The 20,080-nt window shown below is 55.8% G+C and overlaps 1 protein-coding gene across 5 annotated transcripts; it reads left to right on the top strand.

Annotated features, from left to right (window-relative positions):
- The first annotated feature begins 2,282 nt into the window (after positions 1-2,282).
- NLRX1 (NLR family member X1) lies at positions 2,283-19,322 on the top strand. 5 transcript variants are annotated; one of them, XM_054005816.1, is made up of 10 exons: positions 2,283-2,445; positions 4,285-4,537; positions 5,522-5,655; positions 7,766-7,841; positions 9,292-9,389; positions 10,330-10,946; positions 11,840-13,251; positions 15,309-15,395; positions 16,761-17,012; positions 17,817-19,322. In XM_054005816.1, exons 3-10 carry the CDS (start codon positions 5,541-5,543, stop codon positions 18,133-18,135), a joined length of 2,976 nt encoding a protein of 991 aa, XP_053861791.1. In that variant the 5' UTR covers positions 2,283-2,445; positions 4,285-4,537; positions 5,522-5,540; the 3' UTR covers positions 18,136-19,322. The 5 variants fall into 5 exon arrangements, with proteins under 5 accessions (XP_053861791.1, XP_053861793.1, XP_053861790.1 ...); XM_054005818.1 differs by having other exon boundaries at positions 4,282-4,537; XM_054005815.1 differs by lacking the exon at positions 4,285-4,537.
- Positions 19,323-20,080: the final 758 nt, after the last annotated feature.

The following is a 20,080-nucleotide window of genomic DNA, read 5'->3' as shown; positions in this document are numbered from 1 at the left end:
CATATCAGAGTGCCTCTTCTGTCTCTGGGGGCCTGAAGGGCGTGTGCGTGTAGGGAGTCTAGGCAGTGAATTTGTTTGCCAGTGTGTACATGTCGCTCTGGGAATGTGTGTTTATGTGGGATGGGTGTGGGCACATGGGTTTGGGTAGTTAGGGAAGCAGGCGTGTGTTTATTTGGGGAATGCTGTTGTGAGCTCATGTGTATTGTGTGTAGGGTCAGGGGTATGAGTGTGAAGTGTGTTGCTTTGTGTGCGGAGGGGCAGGTGTGAGTGTGGTCAGGGGTGTGAGTGTGGTGGTGAATGTTTGGGGTCGAGAGTGCGTGGGGGTCATCTTGGCACTGTGCCTACCCAGGAGTGTGGCTGACGGAGGAGAAACCTGACTGCATATGAGACAGACCCAGCATAAGGCTGGGGGTTAACCCTGCTCTGGGCGGTCTGGGTCAGATGCTGTTTAATGACCCACTTTGTCTTCATTGTGGGTGGGAGAGGGGAGGATGATTCCTACAGGCATTTCCCAGGGCAGGACGCAGGAGGCTCCCTCCTGTCCCTGGTAAGACCCAGGGGCTTCTCTCATCAAGTTTGCAAGCAGCTCTCCCAGTTATTCGTTGCCAATGTAAATAATTTAGGACTGGAATTCTGCCCTCGCCCAGTGAAAACAGGCACATGAGAGAGTGCATACGACACAGAGCTGACACTGCTCCTATTGGGAGACACTGGGACGGGCATGTCTGGGAGCTCCCCCAGCCCCAGTCAATGCCCCTGCCTCTTTTCCCCATAGCACTTCACCTGGGCCTGGGAGAGCAGGGCCTTCTGGGCGAGGTTAGGCCTGGAGCACCTGGGAGCTTCCCCCATCCAGTGCTCCTTAGTATTGCTGCAGTAACCACCATCTGTGCAAAGCCCCAGGCACTGGCAGGGACGGCTGTTGCATTTTTACCCTTCTCATTCAGCGCCTGGCCTGACAGGAAAAGCCAGAAAAGCTCTGAGTCACCTCCCAGGGCGAATCCTTCCCTAGAGATGGATGGTTCCTGGGTCCAAACCCCAAAAGATAGCTGTGCCTGCAATACCAAGGGAGGAAGTGGAGAATGACTCCACCCCACCCATCTTCCTGCCTGCTGGGAGCTGCTCCCTGCTCCATGCGGCTACAAGAGCGGAACCACGGTCTGTAACAGGCGAGTTGTAAAACCCCTGCTAGGGCCTTGTCCCTGCTCTTTAGGTTTTGCCCCGTAGCAGCGATGATCATTGTTGTTTATGAATGATGTTATGTTAGCGCCTAGCACCTGTCGTCAGGGATCAGGGCCTCACTCTGCGCGGTGCTGGGCGTACACGGCAAAAAGATGGTCCCTGCTGCTTCAAACAGGACCCGCCGGTCCTTCCAAACACAGCAAAAATAAAGATGGCCGAGGAGCCATATTTCCTCCCCCTTGGTCTGTCGTCCCCCCCCCGCTCCCCGAATCCACCACTGTTGGTCGTCATTGCTCTTTTTGTTAAGCATCTTAACAATTCGCCAGCTCCAGAGGGCAGGAACCTTGCCTGTTTAGGTCTGTAAAGCGCAATGCACCCGCCTACGGTGCTGTAGCGATACCGATGATCGCTATGGCCATGGGGAAATAGCAGGAGGGCCATGCAGAGAGCTTGCGCTGCCGATTAGTGCGGACTCTCCAATTTATGCTTAATGGCACCATATGATTTTGTGATGTGCCATCAGCCTGCACAGCACAGGCGTGTTAGTAAAGTTGTTTCAGCAAGCACCTGAGCAGGGCCGCCCAGAGGGGGGGGACAAGTGGGGCAATTTGCCCCGGGCCCCACAGGGGCCCCCACGAGAATATAGTATTCTATAGTATTGCAACTTTTTTTTTATGGAAGGGGCCCCCAAAATTGCTTTGCTCCAGGCCCCCTGAATCCTCTGGGCGGCCCTGCACCTGAACCTCATTCTGCCCTCATTTCTACAAGTGTAAATCTGGAGTGATGCTCCTGAAGCCAGTGGCGTGAAATCGGCATGCAATCAGAATCAGCCTCTTTGGCCCAGATCCTCCAAGGGGTTCAGGCTCCTAACAGCCATAGATTTCCTTTGACTTTGAAGCTCCGGGCCTTTTTGCACAGGAATAACTTTCGCAGTGCTAATGGAGCAGCTGTCTCTTGCTCTCCTCTCCCTCTCCTTCTCTGTGGTTTCACCATCCCTGCTTATTTTTGGCAGCTTCCCCAGCTGTAGGGGTGGTGGGATGGGCCAGAGTTGCAGGAAGTTACAGCTGCACCGAAGCAGCCAGAGAGAAGCGGTCAGAGAGCGAACTAAAACCACAGAAAGGAAAAGGCACGGGGCAACGTTTAACAGCTGCCAGGGAGGGACGGCAGAGATACAACGGCCTGCAGTGACGGGTGGGGAAGAGCGATTCCAAATGGACCGAAGGCTGTGGGACTAACACACAGCAGCCGGCTGAGAAATCACTTTAGGTAACTTTTGACCTTCCAGAGTCTTGTTTTTCCTCAGTCCCCATTCTCTGAGCCGGCCTGGTCCCTGTTCCCTCTAGTCCCAGCACAGAGCGGCTTAGAAGCCAGAGCCCTGATTTCCTGCATCTCCGGCTTTCCCTGGCGGGCTGGGTTCTGAGCAAGGGGCTGGTTTTGAACGGAAGCGACTGCTGTGTTTCTGCTCTGGGGGCGGGGACCGTGCAAGACAGGATGAGCAGGAAGCTGGCTCGTCTCTCCTAGGCGATGGCGATGGGGTCTGTGGGGTTCATGGCAGCAGTGACCTCTGTGCTGAACCTCGAGGGACTGCCCTGAGCAGAGGCTGCAGGAGAAAGTCCCCAAGCTGGTGGCTCTGGGACACTGTGACCTGGTTTGGGTTTCACCCCAAACGTGCCCCTCCCAGAGCAGCATCCCTGCCCAGCTATTGATAGACGTAGAACAGCCGGGACCCCAGGCAGTGGGCTTCACAGCACCCTGCCTTTAAATTCAATGGATCCATTGAGCTACAGGTACATAGGGGACAGCAAAATGTGCCCGTGAAGTGGGGTGGGCATGGAGCACTGGACTTGGAGTCTGGACTCCTGGGTTCTAGTCCCAGCTTAAGTGTCTAGTGGTTACCACAAGGGACGCGAAAGCCAGACCTTCTGGGTTCTATTTCAGCTCTGTTATGGGCCTGCTCTGTGCCTCAGTTTCCCCGGCAATAAAATGGGGATAATCAATGAGACAGACTCTCCTTCAGAAAGGGCTCTGGGATGGATACATGAAAAGCATCCGGAAGGGCTAGGCGAGTCGTTACAGCTCTGGCCATGCTCGAGGGGTTGGCACCGGAGACCACGGAGCCCAGGGAGGTTCCATAAGCTTCCCTGGAACCAGCATTTTCCTGTTGTTTGGTTTGGAAATTATCAGGGTGCCGGAAACACAAACCAGATGAGATGTGAGTGTGAGGCTGAGTCACCGCCCCAGCAGTTTGCTTTGTAGGGATTCCGGCTCAGGTAATGACAGGTTGGGGAGGGAAAGACACGCTGCTAGCATGTCGCCTGTTAACCCTTCAGTCTCCTCCCTACATCTACCAGTGATCTAAAGTCCCCAGCCACAACCACAGCACCACCGCCAAACCCAGATGCAACGACTGACTCCTTTTCTCATACTGGGCAGGAGTCTCTAAGTCTTGCAGCGCAGCTAGATAAGGACAGGGTCTGGCACTGCTTTGAGCAGGGGGTTGGACTAGATGACCTCTTGAGGTCCCTTCCAACTCTGATATTCTATGACCCCTCTGCCAGCACTGACAAGCCTCAGAGGAGGCAATGCCCACAACCTGCTACCCTGGAGACAGTCAGACATGGCCTGGAGCAGACATTGGTGCTAGTCAGTTGAGAGAGGATGAACCAGGTGGTCCCTGGACACAAATGTTCTTCTGTTCCGGCGGCTCACACAGATCGTGGATTCAGCAATTGGCAGCAGCTGTCTGGGCTGGAAACAGGCTTGTTCCGCTTTAAATGTGACTCTTGCTCCAGTTACCCTTGCCTTAGAGACGCTAACCCCCCCGCTGCATTCAACAGGTGTGCAGAGCAAGGGACCCCACGCCTGCTCGGGGGGATCCATTCAGCCCTGACAAACGTGGATGGCAGCGGCACCCCCTCTGCCGACTGTTTTTGGCCCAGACTCTCCAAGGCAGCCCCTGGCAGGGCGCTCCCGAGCGCTGCTCTCCACAAGGCCTGACAGCAGCAGGCCAGCTTTCAGCTTGACAGCTGGCGTCTCTCGCCCCTGCTGCTTTAAGGGGAGGAGGCTACGGGTTTGCCCTGAATGTGTGTCTCATTCCTCCAGCAGAGCAGACAGCACAGGCTGCCAGGCCCAGGCTAGAGGGCTCTGTGCCAGCTGTCAAGAGCTCTATGCCGGCTGCCACTGCTGCACTGGAGAGAGACATGAATGCAAGCAGGAGACAGTCTCCTCCCCATGCCAACGTGGGGAGGGCATCCGGCAGTGGGGCCCCTGGGATCCGTCTGGTAGAGAAGGAGTCACCGGCCTGTCCTTCCTCTGACTGCCACTGACAGGCCAAGGGGAAAAGCCTGTAACCACTCAGGTATTTGGAGGGGGGCGGGCGTAAGGGGGAAGAGGATGGATCTTTCTTTCTCTCCTCTAAGGCTACAGAGCTGCCAACTGAGACTCTCACCCTTGGTCTCTTTCTTAAAGCCCCCACCCCTGATGTCATCTGATTGTGGGAGACTCTCTAAATGGCACCAGCCCCAAAGTAAATGTGAAGCCTCTCGGCGGGGGAGAGAAGCCTGGCTCCCCAGGAAGGCAAAGAAAGACTCAAATGTCATTATTGAATAAGTAGTATGATCTTCAGGTGGGGAGGGCCTGACTCATGATTTTGAATGGGAGGGGGGTGACACTGCTCCTTCCCCTCCTCCTCTGCCTCTTCCTTCTCCCTGCCATAAATTAACTGAATGAGAACAGCTGCAGCCCCATGCTCGGGTGATTGGTTAAGAACTATTGTTTTGCCTGGCCCAGAGACCCTCCTTTGCCTGTGACTCAGGTGGCAAAAAACTCCCCCCAGTACAGTGGGCTTGATTCTCCTCTCGCTCACACCTGTTCCCTGTGTGAATCCATTTAAACTGGTGTGAGAAGAGAGTCAGGCCCCAAAAGTGCAGTAAAGCTGTAGGACACCAGCTGATCGCTGCAGGGGTCAGGAAGGGATCTCCCCAGTGCTGCAGACAGGGTAGAGGATAGAGCGGATGGCCTGATACTCTGGGTTTGCGTAGGGGAGAGCTGTCCGGAGGGGCCCCTCTCTGCTCCAAGATCTCTAATCTCTCTGTTTGGTGGGGAGGGCACTGTTTACGCTTGCTCCTTGCTGTGAGAGCCCAAGCAGGAAGGGTGCCTGACGCAAGCTTTGGGCTTCCGCTCATGCAAGATGATGCTGGTCCCTTAGCCCTCAGTTGTGTCCTGGAGTAGGCTGGGCTTTGATAACCTGGCCCTCACAGCTCAGTGATGGGACAGAGGACCCCAGCTGGGGCACCGCAGTGGGGTGGTCTGCCTCCCCAAGTGATCGCCGTCTGCATTTCAGCTGAAGCAGGCCCCCTGCCATGCAGTGCCCGCGATGTCTGCCCCAGGCTGGGACCAGCTGGAGCAGGACCCAGGGACCCAAGCTGGGAGGCCGAGAGATTAGGCGCATGCTGCTGTCCCCCAGCTCTGCACCAGGTAAGCAGCTGTTAGAACTGGCTGAGGTGAGAAGCCTCTTACCTGGCTTGCCCCAGAGCCCAATCCCTCTGGGGTGAAATTCACCGCTTCCTGTGACTGCCGCAGGCATCATGACCTTATGAATGGGCCAGGGAGTCAGGACACCTGGGTTCTATTTCTGGCTCTGAGAGGGTGGGAGGGTCTAGAGACTACAGCAAGGGGCTGGGAGCCCAGTTCTACTCCTGGCATTGCCCCGACTCACCTGGTGACCACGGCCAAGTCACAGCCATGTCCTGTGTATGAATTCCCCACTGATGAAATTGTGTTCAGACAAAAGCACTGTGGTGTAAGGGGGGGTGCTGGGTTCTGGGGGCTTGGGATGGCATCAGTTCTGCCTGGGCCCAGCTCACCCTGCAGCCAGTCTGTGCTGCTTTATCAGAGGAGACTTGCTGGCCTAGTTATGTCACTTCTAATTGCACTTTACTGGCGGGGAGGTGGTGTTCGTGCGAAGTGTTTCCTTCTCGTTTACATAGAGGCAGGGCAGGGCAGGGGTCTGGGAGACAGACCTCCTGGGGTCTATTCCCAGCTGTGCCACTGACTCCCTGGGTGACCTTGGGCAAGTCACTTTACTACTTTGTGCCTCGGTTTCCCCATCTGTAAAACTGAGTTAATGATACTGACCTCCTTAGTGAAGTGCTTTGAGAGCCGTGGATGGACGGTGCTAGAGAAGGGGCAATAAGTGGAAAATCCAGTCCTGCGTGGATGACTGCAGGGAGCTAGTCCCACGTGCCCTAGCTCTGGCCCTGGACTAGGAGGCAGAGATCTCAGTGGGGAAATTCCCTGGCAGGACAGGCTGTGCCGCTGCTTGGGAAGAATTCCCCGGCTCATGTGATGGGGTGCCCTCGACGCTTGCTCATAACTTAGCACTTATAAAGAGCCTGCTTTTTACAGGTGCTGAGTACCTACAGCTACGGCTGGAGTCAGTGGGATCTGCACCAAAACAGGCCCAGGGTGCTTCCCATCTGCAAAGCATAGCATCCTGTATTAACAGGAGTGTCGTATGTAAGACACGGGAGATCATTGTCCCGCTCTGGTGAGGCCCCAGCTGGAGTACCCGCGCGGCCAGTTCTGGGGGCCAGGCTTTAGGAAAGATGTGGAGAAAACGGAGAGAGTCCAGAGGAGAGCAACAAAAATGATCAAAGTTTGGAAAACCTGACCTCTGAGGAAAGGTTGAAAGACTTGGGCATGTTTAGTCAAGAGAAGGCTGAGGGGGCACCTGATAAGTCTGCCAGTATGTAAAAGATTGTTACGAAGAGGAGGGTGATCAGTTGTTCTCCTTGTCCACTGAGGGCAAGATAACAATGAATCAGCTGAGTTTGCAACAAGGGAGAGTTAGGTTGGATATTAGGGAAAACTTTCTGTCTCTCTAAGGGTAGTTGAGCGCTGGCACAGGTTACCTAGGGAGGTCAGGGAGTCACCATCATTGGAGGGTTTTAAGTACAGGTTAGACAAACACCTGTCAGAGATGGTCTAGGTTTACTTGGTCCTGCCTTAGCACAGGTTGGACTAGCTGACCTCTCCAGGTCCCTTCCAGCCCGACATGTCTATAATTTCTGTGATATTAGCTAATCGATCCCCACAGCCCCCTGGGAGGCGGGGTATTGTCCCTCACAGGGCGGCACAGACGGGGGAAATGCCAAGGCCACAGAGTAAGGCAGTGGCAGAGCCAGGATTTGAACGGGGGAGCTCCTGTCTCCCAAGCCTGTGCTCTGAACATGAGCCCAGGACTCTGCAGGCAGGTGTCTCCCTGGGGCTCGAATCTGGCATCGCTGCCTTAGCATCCTGTTCCCTGGCCATGCACAGAAGCACACTACTTGGAGCTTGGTCCAGTCCAGGCACATGGATCCAGAACCCCATCAGAATGCCGGGGAAGGCGCACAGAACAGCCTGGTTGTCTTGGCCTCAGCTGCTGCTGGATCAAGGCTCCTTCCTTCACCATCTTGGAGTGCAGAGGAGGAAGGGCACTGAGGGGGAGCCAGTACCCTGGGGAAGGGGGGTGGCAGGCGACGGGCACCATCCTGCATCTCTCTCAATCCTGCTCCCTCTGACCTCCTGCATTCCTTCCTTCCAGGTGCCAGGAGCAGCTTCATCCTTGGGAGGATGCTTCACCCAGCGGGCAGGCTGTGCTCCAAAACGTCCCCTCTCAGGTAGGGCCTGGAGCCCCTGCAGCAGTGCAAGGGGTGGGTGGCTAAGGCAGCTCCCCTCACATAAAGCGATTGGTCTAATTTGTCGGTGTGGGTGTTAAAGTTAATTGAGATCCTACCCCAGGACGCATGGCTTTGGTGGGGGGACGAAAGGGGAGGTTGCTGAGGTCCTCTCAGCTGGGCTCTTACTGATCTTTCAGAGGGACTAGCTCACTTGAGGCTGGGAACAGACTATGGGGCCTGTCGCCTCTAGGCCACCCATTCAACCCACCCCAGCTGATGACTGAAGGTTATGGGTGGGGAGCTGCTCAGCTTAGAAAAGAGACGACTGAGGGAGGAGATGATCGAGGTCTATGAAATCATGACTGGGGTGGAGAAAGTGCATAAGGAAGTGTTATTTACTCCACATAACACAAGCAAGGGGTCACCCAATGCAATTCATAGGCAGCAGGTTTAAAAGAACAATAGGAAAGACTACTTCCCACAACGCACAGTCAGCCTGTGGAACTCGTTGCCAGGGGATGTTGTGCAGGCCAATAGTATAACTGGGTTCAAAAAAGAACTAGATAAGTTCATGGCGGATAGGTCCATCAATGGCTATTAGCCAAGATGGTCAGGGACACCACCCAATGCTCTGGGTGTCCCTAAACTTCTGACTGCCAGAAGCTGGGAGTGGAGGACACGGGATAGATCACTCGATAATCGCCCTGTTCTGTTCATCCCCTCTAAAGCACCTGGCCCCAGCCACTGTTGGAGACAGGATCCTGGGCTAGACAGGTCATTGAGCTGACCCAGTCTGGCTGTTCTTATATAAGGTGGCTTGTTGCTATTTGGTGGCCCATGTGAAATGAGTTTGGCCTCAGCCGCCCAGTTCCTAGTGGACGAGTATCCACATAACGAACAGCCCCCAGCACTAACAGCCCCCCTTGTTCTCTGGCTCAGAGGAGAGGTCAAAGCCTGAGCGCAGACTGGACTGCTGAATGGGTCCCTCGATGGCAGGCCTGAGGCAGATGGGCTGGGGGAAGCTTGCCTGGCTCCTGGTCTCAGGATAAAGTGGGCATGTTTTGCAGCTCAGAATTCAATCAAGGAGGGGGGGTTTCTTTGGGCTGAGTTGGAAGGAGCAGGCCCTGGTTTGTTGTCCTCAGGTTCCCCATTTCCCACAATGCCCCCATGGAGCCTACTGCAGTTGTGCTTTTCCCAGTTCTCCTCGCACCACTGTGTTTGCACACAAGCTGCTCCTCTCCTTCATTTTGGAAGCGTTTTGTCAATGGCAGGGAGGCAGTTTCCACGTGGCCGGGGCTGAGGGGTTGGCGGGTGAGCTAACCATGTCTTTGGCTGGGATGTCCAGGTTCACTCAAGCTGCAGGCTGCCCCAGCTCTGGGCCGTTGGGACAGACGCTGCTGTCCCACTCTGGGATTTGCTCTCTCAACAATTCCCTGTCCCTGCCTTGCAGGAGCTTTACTCGCTACCAAGGAGGATTCCGGGAGACTGCGTCTCAGCCGAGCTCCACCCGGCCTGGCCAGATGGCCCTGAGGAATGTGGCCTCTTCCGGTAAGGCCCCGTGCTTCTGCCGTGCCGTAGGAGCCCGTCACAGACGGGCAGTGCTGAAGTGGTGGGGTGTGCTCAGGACTGGGAGTCAGGTGAGCAGGCTGGGATGCAGTCACTGACCCGAGCAAGGTGCAGTGGTTAGAAAAGGAGACAGAGGGTACATCTACACTACAGCAGGGAGTCGATTTAAGATACGCAAATTCAGCTACGTGAATAGCGTAGCTGAATTCGACGTATTGCAGCCGACTTACCCCGTTGTGAGGACGGCGGCAAAATCGACTTCTGCCGCTTTTTGTCGGCGGCGCTTACTACCACCTCTGCTGGTGGAGTTAGAGCGCCGATTTGGGGATCGATTGTTGCGTCCCAACGGGACGCGATAAATCGATCCCCGAGAGGTCGATTTCTACCCGCCGATTCAGGCGGGTAGTATAGACCAGACCAGAGACTCAGGACTCCTGGGTTCTATTCCCTGTTCTGTTGCTGACTCGCTGCAGGGCCCTGGGGCCAGTGGGCTCCTCACTCTGTGTGAAACAGGGAGGGTCACCCTGCCCCTCTAACCCTTCGTAGTGTGCTGTGGGGGGTTATCTTTGGATGGGGAAATGCTACCTCTGTACAAAGCAATATTAAAGGCACCTTCTTGGCAGTCAGGTTGGGCTGCAGGGGAGGTGGGGAGTGGACAGCACCAGCCCTGGAGCACCCAGGTGGGAGAGCACAGTGCTACGACACCCTGCTGGTGCATGAGCACTGCGCCAATACAGGAATGAAGCGGGGAGCTAGCTGGTTCTGGGGGTTCCTGGGCTTTGTTAATGCTTGGAGTAGCCGGTGCCTGGAACTGCCCTGAGGGACTCGAGTACTGGAGGGGGCTCCTGCAATTTGAAAACTTGAGACAACCTTTTCCCCTCCCCTATTTGTGAGCATCTCTGTACTCCCCCCTACCGCTCAGATGCCATCCAGAAGCACCGGAAGAGCCTGTCTGACTGGTTCAGCCACCAGCCCAATGAGGAGAGGCAGTTTGGCCCGTCCTTTTCACTGGACACCATCCACGTGGACCCGGTCATCAGGGAGAGCTCCCTGGAGGAAATCTTGAAGCCCTCACCTGACCTGACCATCCTGAACCAGCTCCAGTCCCCTTGCAGCCGGACCATCGGCCTCCAGAACCTCTTTGACGTGGACGCCTGCGGGCAGCAGGTGAAGAACGTGGTGCTGTACGGCACGGTGGGCACAGGGAAGAGCACCCTCATCAAAAAGATGGTGGTGGACTGGTGCCACGGGCGCCTGCCCCGCTTCGAGTTGGTCATCCCCTTCTCCTGCGAGGACCTGTCCCAGAGCAACGTGCCCATCTCACTACGGCGCCTCATCACCAAAAAGTACCTGCATCTCAAGGAGGTGGTGCCACTTCTGGGCTCCGCCAACCTCAAGGTGCTCGTCATCCTCAACGGCATGGAGCGGCTCAACTTGGACTTTCAGCTGTCTGGCACTGAGCTGTGCTGCGACCCCAATGAGGCCGTGCCTCCCTCCGCCATTGTGGTCAACCTGCTGAGGAAGTACCTGCTGCCGGAGGTTGGTATCCCTCCCCACCCGGTGCTGTGAGCCTGTGCGGGGCTGCGGGTAGAAACGGGGATCCTTGGAGCACTGCCCAAAACCCACTCCTTGGTGAGGCCTCTACTGGCCCTGACTGGCTGGTAAAAGGCACAGCAAGGAGCTTCCCCACACCCCTGTGCTGGAAGGACACCACCGCCCCACAGCCCTTAGGAGGGAGAGGGGAGTCCAGTCTCCATGGGCTCATTCAGTCTTTGGCCTCTCTGCACAAGCTGGGAACAAAGAGGCTGATCCGTGCCAGCTGGGAGGGTGGTTTCTTTGACAACCTGCAATTATCGGCGTAACATCTGCCTATGGCACATAGCAAATGCAACCCCAGGGTGGTTCCTGACCCGAAGAATGGACAGCCTAAGGTGTCAGCCTAAGGTGAAGGTGGCAAATCCAGAAGACATGGGGGAATGGATGTCCGTGGAGGGGTGAGGAGATTGAACGGAGGGGGTTATAAGGTGGCACGACATGTCCCATGCTAGTGCCGGCGGTTCTTACCTGTTGTGCCATCAGTACGGGCTGCGGCGTGAGGGATTTGTAGGAAAAGGCAACATGTGGGAGTCCATCAGCCAGACAGAGATCCCCCAAGTTCCTTTCACACCCACCCTTAGGTAGCAATGATGTTAAATCACTGCTGTCTGGGCTGGATGTGAACCAGCAGCCTTGAGGTAATCATCACTTTAATCCTATCCAGTCCTCGCCCTTCCTCTTCAAGTCATTTCGTCATATAGGGCCTGACCCAAGGCACTCTGACACCGGTGAGAGGTTTTCCATTGAGGTCAGTGGGCTCTGGATCAGGCCAGTAATGGTTTGACAGAGAAAGAGAGGGACTACATTCAATCCCAGCTCTGTTCATCTGGTTGCAGGCCAGCATCATCGTCACCACGCGCCCGTCCGCCGTGCGCCGGATCCCCAGCAAGTACGTGGGCCGCTACGCCGAGATCTGCGGCTTCTCCAACACCAACCTCCAGAAGCAGTACTTCCAGATGCGCCTGAGCCAGCCAGGCTGCGACGGCAGCGGGAGCAGCAGCAACTCGGACGAGCGGGACAACCTCGTGGAGATGCTCTCGAGGAATCTGGAGCGCCATGACCAGATTGCGGCTGCTTGCTTCCTGCCCTCTTACTGCTGGCTGGTCTGCACCACCCTGCACTTCCTCTACTTCACCAAGTCGGTGCCTCCCAGCCAGACCCTGACGGGCATCTACACCAGCTTCCTGCGGCTCAACTTCAGCGGGGAGATCCTGGACAGCACCGACTCCACCAATGTCTCCATGATGAAATATGTGGCCAAGACGGTGGGCAAGCTGGCCCACGAAGGGGTGATGTCCCGCCGGACCTGCTTCTCGGATGAAGACCTGCAGAAGTGCTTCGAGGTGGAGATGAAGACGGAGGGTGAGCTTAACCTCCTCAACGTCTTCCGCACGGACGTCTTCCGCTTCTTCCTCACGCCCTGCGTCCAGCCGGGCAAGGAGCACACCTTTGTCTTCACCATCCCTGCCATGCAGGAGTACCTGGCAGCCCTCTATGTGGTGCTGGGCGAGAAGAAGACCCTGGCGCAGCGGGTGGGGAAGGAGGTGTCCGAGGTCATCGGCAAAATAAGCGAGGATGTGACTCTGGTGCTGAGCATCGTCTCCAAGGTCCTGCCCCTGCGCATCCTGCCGCTGCTCTTCGGCCTACTCAAGATGTTCCCCCGCTTTTTCAACCGGCTCAGTGGCAAGGACCGCGACACCATCGCCCACACCATGGCGGTGGAGATGTTCAAGGAGGAGGACTACTTCAACGACGATGTGCTAGACCAGATCAACTCCAGCATCTTGGGGGTGGAGGGCCCCCTGCACCATCCTGACGAGGCCCCAGATGACGAAGTCTTTGAGCTCTTCCCCATCTTCATGGGTGGGCTCCTGTCGCGCCGCAACCGGGTCCTCCTGGAGCAACTTGGCTGCTCCATCAAGAACCTAGCAGCCTTTGAGATTGCCAATGCTATGAAGAAGACTATGATCAGGAACAGCCGCAAGTGGCTGCCCCCATCCGAGCTGATGGACTACCTCGTCTTCCTGCATGAATTCCAGAATGAGCGCTTCACGGCGGAGGCCATCCGCTCCCTCAGGGCGATCAACCTCTCCTCCATCAAGATGACCCCACTCAAGTGCTCCATCCTGGCATCTGTCATGGGCACCACCAGCCATGAGGTAGAGGAGCTTAACCTGAGCTCATGCCATCTTGATGTCAGCAGCCTAAGGACTCTTTTCCCTGTCCTGCTACGGTGCCAGAAGCTCCAGTGAGTGCCTCCTTCTCTGATTCGGCCGGGGGTCTAGGTCATCCATTTATATCCAGGGATGCCTTGATTGTACTCCCATCAGCAGTTTGCCTGGAGCCTGAGAGCTGCGTACAATGGTGTAAACCAGCGGTTCTCAAACTGTGGGTCAGGAACCCAAAATGGGTCGCAACCCTGTTTTATTGGGGTCACCAGGGCTGGTGTTAGACTTGCTGGGGCCTGGGGCTGAAGCTCTCAAGCTTCACACTCCTGCAGGGGGCAGGGCTCGGGCTGCGGCTTCGGGCGCCCCTGCCTGGGGCGGAGGGGCTCGGGTTTCGGTCCCCCTTCCCGGGGCCGTGTAGTAATTTTTGTTGTCAGAAAGGGGTCACGGTGCCATGAAGTTTGAGAAACCCTGATGTAAACAGTTGCTGCCTTTGTCTGTTTTAAATACAAAGATACAGACCATGGAGTCTATAAGTCAGGGTACAATGCTCCTTGATCTAAGCAGCCATGCTAGATTATTGCATGCTGGGACTAGTAGTCTCAATGGATAGCAACTCTTTATAGACAATGGGTCCTTTATAGGACTCTGTGGGCTGCCGTTCGGCTGTTCTTTGAACCGTGCTTGGCATCAAGGCTCTTCTAGTGGTTTTCATCTCCATATTTCAGCTGTCAGTTCCCAACCCCCTGTTGCTTTTCAGGTCCCTTGCTTTTGTGTCATTCTATCTAAAGACACCACAAATCCATTCTAGTCATTTTTAGATTATATTGCCAGCTCTGCTAACTTTTTATTAAACAAGCAGAGCAGGGAGAGAAGGAGAAAACCCTGATCTAAAGTAAAATCTGATGGGCAAATGGCTAAGATCATCAGAGTATCTTGGTCCCACTGTCTCACTTGGTACCAGAGCAATAACATAAGAACGGCCACACTGGGTCAGACCAAAGGTCCATCTAGCCCAGTATCCTGTCTTCCGACCGTGACCAATGTCAGGTGCCCCACAGAGGGAATGAACAGCACAGGTAATGATCAAATGATCCATTCCCTGTATTATATATTCCATCTCTACTCCATACAGGGTCTTTGGTACATCCCTCTAATTGTTTTCCCCTCCATGGTTCCTGTCCGGCTGCAGAAAAGGTGGAATCTAGAGCTGGAAAAGACCTATCTAGTTCAGGTCCTAGCCAGTTGCAAGAGTCTCGTTTTTAAATATGCCTGGTATTGCAATCTCACCTTCTACCAGAAGGCGGCAAGCTGCAATCAGGAAAGAAAGAGAGTAAAGAAAATACAGCGGGGCTGAAAAAATGTCCCATCCCTTTGGCCAGAGAAGAATCAATACAAAGACAATCTGGGAGGGAATCCATGGTGGATCCTTCTCTCTCTCTCTCTCTCTCTCTCCTCCAACATCTGAAATTCCCGTCCTGTTGGGGACTGCTCTCCCATGTACATATCTCTGGGATTCTGTCCAAGAGCTTAAGTCATTTAGTCTTCTGGCTGGTACTGCCCCATTTGTGGTCTGTGCATGAAAATGGGGAGCATTTTCTCCCTGTTTGGGAGAAAATACTGTATTATCTTCCAAGCAGAGGTGATGGCTGCCTTATGGCTGATCCACAGCTCGGTGGGCCTGCCAGGAGTAATACTGAGTGTTTACAGGTTAAGCCTGACATTCCCTGGTGGGTGGGGGTGGGAAGGTCAGTGTTGTTAATACTGATGGGGAAATGACTCACCCAAGGCTGCTTAGTGGTAAAGCAGGGAACATCCCCAAGAGTCCAGTTCTGTGCTTTTGGCCACAAGACGCAAGCCGCCTCTCCCATTGGGTTGCCTCAGGAGAGACCTCATCCCTTGTGATTCTCACTTCCTAGTTCTGGGGAGTCTGGCAGGCTAGGAGAGGTGGAGGGGGTGTTAGTGGGCAGGTGGGTGTGAGTCACACTGCAATAGGTGCACCTACATGCCCTCCACGTAGGGCAGTAACCTCTACTCTGCCCTCTAGGGCCAGAGTGCTGGGGAGGGGCTGGGTGTTGTCCCCATAACATGAAGAGTAAACTGGTGCCACTGCTGACCTCTTGCTCTCGCCCTGTCTCAGTTTGCAGCTCAACAGCTTGGGCCCTGAAGCCTGCAGGGAGATCCGGGACCTGCTGCTGCACGACAAGTGTGTGGTGAGCACCCTGCGGTGAGTGTGCTCAGGAAACCCAGAGCCTGTCCCCCGGAGCAGGACTCTCTCTGAGACCTACCCCTGCTGGTGAGGTCACTTCCTTATTGTGTTCGTCTGACCTGTGGTCATGGCTTTCTGGATCTCCTGGTCAGGGGTTCAAGCCCCATGTTGGGCTCCGCTGTTACTGGCCTGAGTCTGGGGGATCCTGAGGAGGGGAGGTATTAGAGGGTAAACAAATGGCTGAGAGGGAAGGTTGGGGGCAGAGTCTGCTGGTTGTTACTTTGGCCCTTCCTAAGCAGGCTCTACGCTCAGCTCAGGGCAGCTGAAGCCACTGGCCCCCATGGTCTGTATATTGGGCAGGATCCTTTAAAGGGCTGTCAGAGGTGTTTGGACCTAGCTCTGCCAAAGGGGCCTGGATCAAGGTGGTTTTCTGGGCACCTGGCCATGGAGGCAATATCTGGTGTGCTCCATCGTCTTTCTGTTTTCCCTTTCACATTCTTTGCTGCATCCCTTCCCCTCCCGGCTCTGCATCCCTGCTCAGCCTGTGGGTCTCTCTAGCACTGGTTCAGGCAGATCTGAAGCTCCCCGCAGCACCATGGCCGGGCTGGGGGGAGCTGACTGCCAGGCCAAAGCTGTGTAGGACTACAGAACACTGCCTGACTCCGACATCTTTCCCGTGTTGCTGCAGGAGGGTGGTGTCAGTTCTATGTGATGGGTGAGGGCATTATGAGGGAAATGTATCCAGAGCTGAGGAAGGCATTTGAGGGAAGAGTCGGGGGAGATTTCCTGGTAAGCATTGAACAATCATATCTCCAAACCCCAAAATATTCCAATTTCGACATGCTGCCGTGGTGCCTCCTGTCAGCTGTAGTTCAGTTGCTTCATGTCTCCATTCTCGTCTATGCACCAGGCTCCTCGGCTGGACTACATCTACCATGATGCACCATGGCCAGGGACTCCCATGAAGTACCGCCTCCCCCTCCAAAAAGGGGAACCGTAGTGCATCATGGGAGATGTAGTCCAACCAGGGAGCCCAGCTGATAGTGGAAAATGGAAGCATGAGGCACCTGAACTACAACTCCCATGAAGCACTGCAGCAGCATTTCCAAATCTGAAATATTTTGGTAATCAAATTTCTGCCCCAAATCAAAAAAAATTACTATGAAAATTTATACAAAACTTTTTTTTAAAATGCTGAAATTATCTGTGGTGGGGGAAACTCCCCCCCGCCCCCTTTTTTTATTTTCCAACCATCTCTAATGGGGACAAGCTATTCTCTCCCTAGAGTCCTCTGTTACCCCATGTCCTGCAGCACTAAGGCATGAGCAGTGAACACCCCTGGCTGCCTCCTCTCCCTCTGTGAACTTCCTGTGTCGTTTTCAGGCTCTCGGACAACCCCGTGACTGAGCAGGGGGCCAAGTATTTGGCTGAGGCCATCGCAGGTAACCGCTCCCTGACACACCTGTCCCTGCTGCACACCTCCTTGGGGAACCAGGGCGTGGAAGTGATCACTCAGCTCCTGGCCCAGAACCAGCACCTGAAGGAGCTCGACGTGGGCTACAATTCGGTGACGGACGAGGCAGCCCTGGGGCTGGTGGAGGTGGCTAAGAGGCATGCAACACTGAAGGAAGTGCAGTGAGTGCCTAAGCTCCTTCCCCTCCCCGTACAATGTCCTCCCTGCCCCTTCCCCTTCCCCTCCTGGTCAATATCCTCCCTGCCCCATCTATGACCCAGTCAGGGTCAATGCCTTCCCCGTCCCCTCCATGATCCCAGACCCTGGAGCCACAGCTCAGGCATCCAGCCCAGCATCCCCTTTATGGGCACCAGCTTCCCTCGTTGGCAGCACTCCCAGCCTATGAGACCTGGCCCCTCTCCCTCTGGGGGCTACCCCCACCCCATATTGGCTTCTTGCTGGTGGCTACTCTAGCACTTGCCCCTTGCTGACTACTGCCCCTTGTCAACAGCAGCTGAGATTGTCATTCATTGGCCAACCCCTCATGGTGGCTAGAGTCCTTGTCTCTCATTGGTCACTGTGCCTCCACTCATCTCTCATAGGCCACTACTTCCCTGAGCCCTAGCTCATGCTTCTCTCCGATTGGTCACTGTGCCTGTACTTTGCTTTAGTGGCTTCTGCCCCATATGGCTGCATGAGTCCTTGTCCCTCATTGGTCACTGCCTTGTCCTATGTATGATCCCATGCTTGTCTCTCATTGGTCACTGCATCATGTGGCTGCTTGAGGCCTTGTCCCTCACTGGCCATCATTTGTTCACTCATTTTCCATTGGCCGCGGCTCCTCTCTGAGCCTGCTCTCATTGGCTACTGCCCTTTGCGTCTGCTCCTGTCCTTTCATTTCATTGGTCACTGCCCCCCATGCTCCTCTCTCATTGGTCACCAGGGGATGCCTGGTGCCCCCCTAACCCTGCTTCTCCCTTCCCCAGCCTGTATTTCAACGACATCAGTGAGGAGGGCAAGCGAGCCCTGCACGCACTGCGCAGGGACCGCGACGGCGTCCAGGTGCTGGTGTTCCTCACGGTGGGCACCGATGTCTCCGACTACTGGGCCTTCATCCTGAGCGTGGTGCAGAAGAACCTGCCCAACTGGGACCGCGAGCGGGTCCAGCAACACCTCAGCCTGCTGCTGCAGGACCTGGAGTGCAGCCGCCGGCAGACCGGCAACCCCTGGAAGAAGGCCAAGTTCCTGCGGGTGGAGAACGAGGTCAAGAAGATGCTGGTTAAAATCCAGCAGGGAACCCTCTAACGCGCCCCCCCACATCTTCTCCCATGGGCCTGCACCAGCAGGATGGGAGGATGCAATGGACATAAGGGCTTAACTGGGTTCCAGGGAGTCACTCTGTTAACCATTTCCACCACCCCAAGAGCAGGGTTCACGTGGGTGGCTGAGGAGTCTCTGCTAGGAGCAGAGAGTTACTTGCGGCACCACAGAGTATGTGGGCCCGGGCAGGAGAAGCCCCAGTGCCAGGACAGCAGGAGGCACTGTTTTAGGCATGGAGCGAGGTGTGTTGGCAATGCTGGGCAGTAGAAAAGGAGGAGGTGGGGTGTGGTCAGAGCAGCTGGTCGGGGTGTGGGGAAGCTTGCACAGCACTGGTCCTGGCTTTAGATGGCACCGTCGCTCCCTCACTTGGATCCCATCTGTGCAGCCCCAGCCACACGTACCTCAGGGATACGCCCAGTGCTAGGGTTCACTGGGTTATTTCCCAAGCAGCTCCTGGCCCCTGGCCTCCCTTCCTGGAGTGCACTGAGGTCATGAACCCTGCACTCTCACGTGCTGTCTCTGAGCCATGCCCAAGTAGAACTGCAGTGAAAGCATCGCCAAGAGCCTGGAGCCACCTGGGGAAGGAGCCACGGAGCATTGCCCCTTGGGAGCTGCCCCGTGCCTCCGGCTGGGAACCCATCTGCCATTCCCAGGCAGCAAGCGGCCATTGCCAAGGCTGGTGAGACCCCGGCTCTGCTCCCAGGGAGCCACTTTTGTTCCAAGAGAGGGGGGACGGCAGCCTGAACTCCACGAGGGCTGAAAATAGTTCGGCCATCGGTCATGCCAAGCACAGGACAAGTTTGCATGGTAGCAATGGAGGCAAGACTCTTAAGGGCACCAGAGGGGGCTGAGAGCCAGTGATCAACCAAGGGCCTGAGTCTCCTGGACCTTGTGGAGTCATTTCTTCTAGGGCCCAGTGGCTGCCGACTGCTCCCATTCTGATCTGGGAGCATTTGACACCCACGGTGCGCTGGTGTGAATGACAGCGCCAGGGAATTGGGCCCTGGGAGTCCATCCTGCGGGGGTGGGTTGGGTGGACTGGGGCAGCGTGAGGCCCAATGTTGGGGAGAGCGGGCTGAAGGGTGGAGCAGCTCTGGAAGTTGTTCCCAGTATTGGACGCTGTTGTGCAGTTCTATGTATCATTGAAACTAAAACACTTTTGTTTCCACGAACGTGAGATGTTACCAAACTGGTCTGTTCTTCTGCAGCCAGAGCCTTCCCAAACCCATGCTACGTCTCTCCTGCCATCTGCCTGGGGAGTGCTACCCGCTCCCATCCCTGCAGTACTTCTGTACGGCAGTGGGGGGGGAATTTCCTTGGCACTTCATGGGCGGGTAGGGGACGAGGGGAGGGGATTGGAGATTGTGCCATAGCCAGGCTATGTGGGCATGGTGTAGGGAAGCAATCCAGGGATGAGGAAGGGACTCACCTCATGGCTCGTCGGTAGGAGAGAAGGATCGGGGGTTGCAGGGCCTTAACCTGGTGAAGCAGCTTCGGGCATGGGCCCACCTGGGGGTTGGCTTTGTGGCTGGCCTGGCTGCCTCAGCTGGGCTGGGGGATGGACAATGGAGCCTTTCCCCTCCAGGGTTCCCTCTCCACGCTGGCCTGGGACCACAGTGACTAGAGTCATTCCTCTGGACAGCTGTCTGGTGCCCTGTGTGAACTGGGTCTGGGGATGCTGATCCATAGAACCCACCAACCACCATTGACCTCCGCAGCAGAGGGCAAGGATTGAATGGGCCATGAAGACTGAGAAGCCTGAACTAGGCAGCCCGGATTCTCAGCTTCTCTTTATGTCCTGAGGAGAGGGGTGTTTTAGTGGTTGGGACTGGGAGCCTGAACTCCTGGGTTCCGTTCCCAGCTCTGCCACTGACTTGCTGCATGACCTTGGCCAAGTCCATTCACCCCACGGCCCCCTACTGCTGGGCTG

The sequence above is a fragment of the Malaclemys terrapin genome, chromosome 15, assembly GCF_027887155.1.
Source record: "Malaclemys terrapin pileata isolate rMalTer1 chromosome 15, rMalTer1.hap1, whole genome shotgun sequence".
Classification (NCBI taxonomy): Eukaryota; Metazoa; Chordata; order Testudines; family Emydidae; genus Malaclemys; species Malaclemys terrapin.
This window is presented reverse-complemented; position numbering and strand designations above follow the sequence as displayed.